Source organism: Phanerochaete carnosa (genome assembly GCF_000300595.1).
Source record: "Phanerochaete carnosa HHB-10118-sp unplaced genomic scaffold PHACAscaffold_882, whole genome shotgun sequence".
In the NCBI taxonomy this organism is placed as follows: domain Eukaryota; kingdom Fungi; phylum Basidiomycota; class Agaricomycetes; order Polyporales; family Phanerochaetaceae; genus Phanerochaete; species Phanerochaete carnosa.
Window position 1 is genome coordinate 1 of NW_006768509.1, and position 2,340 is coordinate 2,340.

The following is a 2,340-nucleotide window of genomic DNA, read 5'->3' on the forward strand; positions in this document are numbered from 1 at the left end:
CGTGGTGCTGTCGTCTTCCTCGTCCTCGCCTTCATCATCCTCATCCTCGTCCACCAGTTCTTCCTGCACTGGTAGCACCTTACGCCACTCAAGATAAGCTTCAAAACGGCTGGCAGCTTCACGGCGCTCCAACCACCTAGTCATCTGTTGAATGTACCGCTTCCTGTTGCTTGCGCGATATCCAAGCTTGGCGAAGTCGATGTGCAATCGTTCAGGGCCCTCTGTGTTATAGCCATCAGCAGAGCCAAGGCAGAAGATCGCAGGGAGATAGTGGCCCAACGAGTGTAGCTTCGCGAAGTTGAAGTTTTTGCGGACACCGAGATCGAGGAAGACTTGCTTGTTGTGGTGGAAGGTACGCCAAGCTGTTTTGAGATGTGCAAGTGATTCACTCGTGTGAACCTCAAAGTGCGCATAGTAAATGAAGTCAAGCAGCGCACGAACCGCAAGAAGAACCCTTTCGTCTTCGACAGAACCTGCAAGCACACCAACGAAAACCTTTTCCATGTGCTTGTATTCGTTTCCGGTCCACTGTGAGATCAGCGAGATTCCCTTCTTGAAGTAGCGCAGATCACCATGTGGGGACATCGTCCGAAACCGCCGGTCGACTTCGTCTTCTCCGCCCTCAACGCATTCGGTTGCCCATTTCACCGTGTGATCTTTAAACATGCCCTTGTGTAGTTGGTGGAGGATGTCCGGAGTGAAGCAAGTGAAGATGCCGCAGTGGGGCAAGTCCGCCCACAAGGGAAGAACGGGACAAAGGCCTGAAGTCTTGAATTCAGCAGGTTTGTCACCGTTTAATGCCTTTCGGATCATAGACAACGAAGCTGACATATTGCAACAGGTGGACTGAACCGGTTCTCCGCGCCTCTTTGGGTCTACGAGACACTGTGGGCAAAAGTTCTCCTGGCAGCAAGCGATGAGACATTGCTCTGGATGGTCCGCAATGTATGCTGCCAGAATAGGGAATACTTTGCGAACAAATCCATCGCCGCATTCAACATCGACACCCTTTGTGGAGGAGGATTCTACGTACGGGTCGGCGCTCGATATATGCGGGGCTTTACGTGTGGGGAGGGAACGGCCGATGACTAAACTCGATATCTAAACGCGTAACTAAGCTCGATGAACGATCTAATAAAACTCTTACTTAAATGCTCGTGCCCGCGCTCGTCGCGGGCGAACCTCGTCTCGCGCTCTCGCGAGTGTATTCTCGATGCTCTTAGGATGTGCCCGAAGCTCAGAGGGGCAGACTTTAGAGGTGAAGGTGGGGGAAAGGGGAGCTTGCTCCATTCGACGGCGGGAGGTCGCCTTTAATATACATGCGAGCGCTGCTCCGCTGCCGTGCTCTCGGCCGGAGGTCTATGTGTACGGAAAGTGAAGGTAAATGTAAGTTCTTGGTGTTGGCGCTGAAAACCCTTCTACACCTTGCACCCGGCTTCCACAAGTGGTGCAAGTAGCGAGCGCATACATTTGTGGAAGAGTTGATATCGCTTTTGAGCGCGCTGCTCCTCCGAAAAGCACTCGAGTTTAGTCACGGGAAGATAGCCGATAAGAACGGTGGCATGAGCAGACGATGAGCGGCGTACTGCCTTTGCAATGTTCCCGATACTGAGGTAGACAGGCCAGGCTGACTTGTCTCCACTGAACGTCGACAGCTGTGTCTTATCGGAGGCAAGAATGACAGGGGCAACTGTAGCCCCTGGTGGGAGGATTTTCTACAAGCTTGTTCAGAGCATCGTACGGTTTCAAAAGATAGTACGTACTTGGATCTTCCCACCATTTGGCTGTCCACATTTCACTTATAATAGGCTTCTCAGCGTACGCATCTTCAAATAGCCGTTTTGGTTCGTATTCGACACAGTGGTTGAATGCTGGATTGCTGAGAAGGTCCTTGATACATTCAACAGGGTCCCTTTGCCAAAGCTCCATCACCTCCTTCTGCTTTTGCCCGTTCGCATCTAACAAGTCGCCCTCCACTTCCCAAAGCTCACACTCCCACTTTGGCCCTCGGGGAAGCTGGTCAATTTTCTTCAAGAACTGGCGTTTGTTCGTGAACGAGAGCGAAGTGCGAGAGCGAGTCTTCCGTTCTCTGGCATCAACACCAAAATTAAGCAAGTTGCAAATAGAGGTACGCACAATATTCAGCTTCAAATACTTGTCAATGTCTCCGTGACTCATTCCGCTCATCAACAGGAAGCGTGCGAGCTTCCATTCATCTTCGCACTCAAATGGAGCCCATGGATTGTCGCCAAGCCCTTCTTTGATACGAGCATCATGAAGCTTCTCGAACAAGTTGTCGCATTTCTTGTACGTTGCGGCAGCACCGAGGACCGTACGCAC

General features: G+C 51.6%; 1 protein-coding gene across 1 annotated transcript; it reads right to left on the reverse strand.

Moving 5' to 3' along the window:
* Positions 1-36: 36 nt before the first annotated feature.
* PHACADRAFT_55439 (uncharacterized protein) lies at positions 37-2,292 on the reverse strand (the record flags this gene model as incomplete). The annotated part of the gene is made up of 4 exons (XM_007403212.1): positions 37-1,008; positions 1,425-1,699; positions 1,764-2,079; positions 2,137-2,292. Coding segments are annotated over 4 exons (1,719 nt in total), but the record flags the coding sequence as incomplete, so codon positions are not given.
* Between the last annotated feature and the right edge of the window lie 48 nt (positions 2,293-2,340).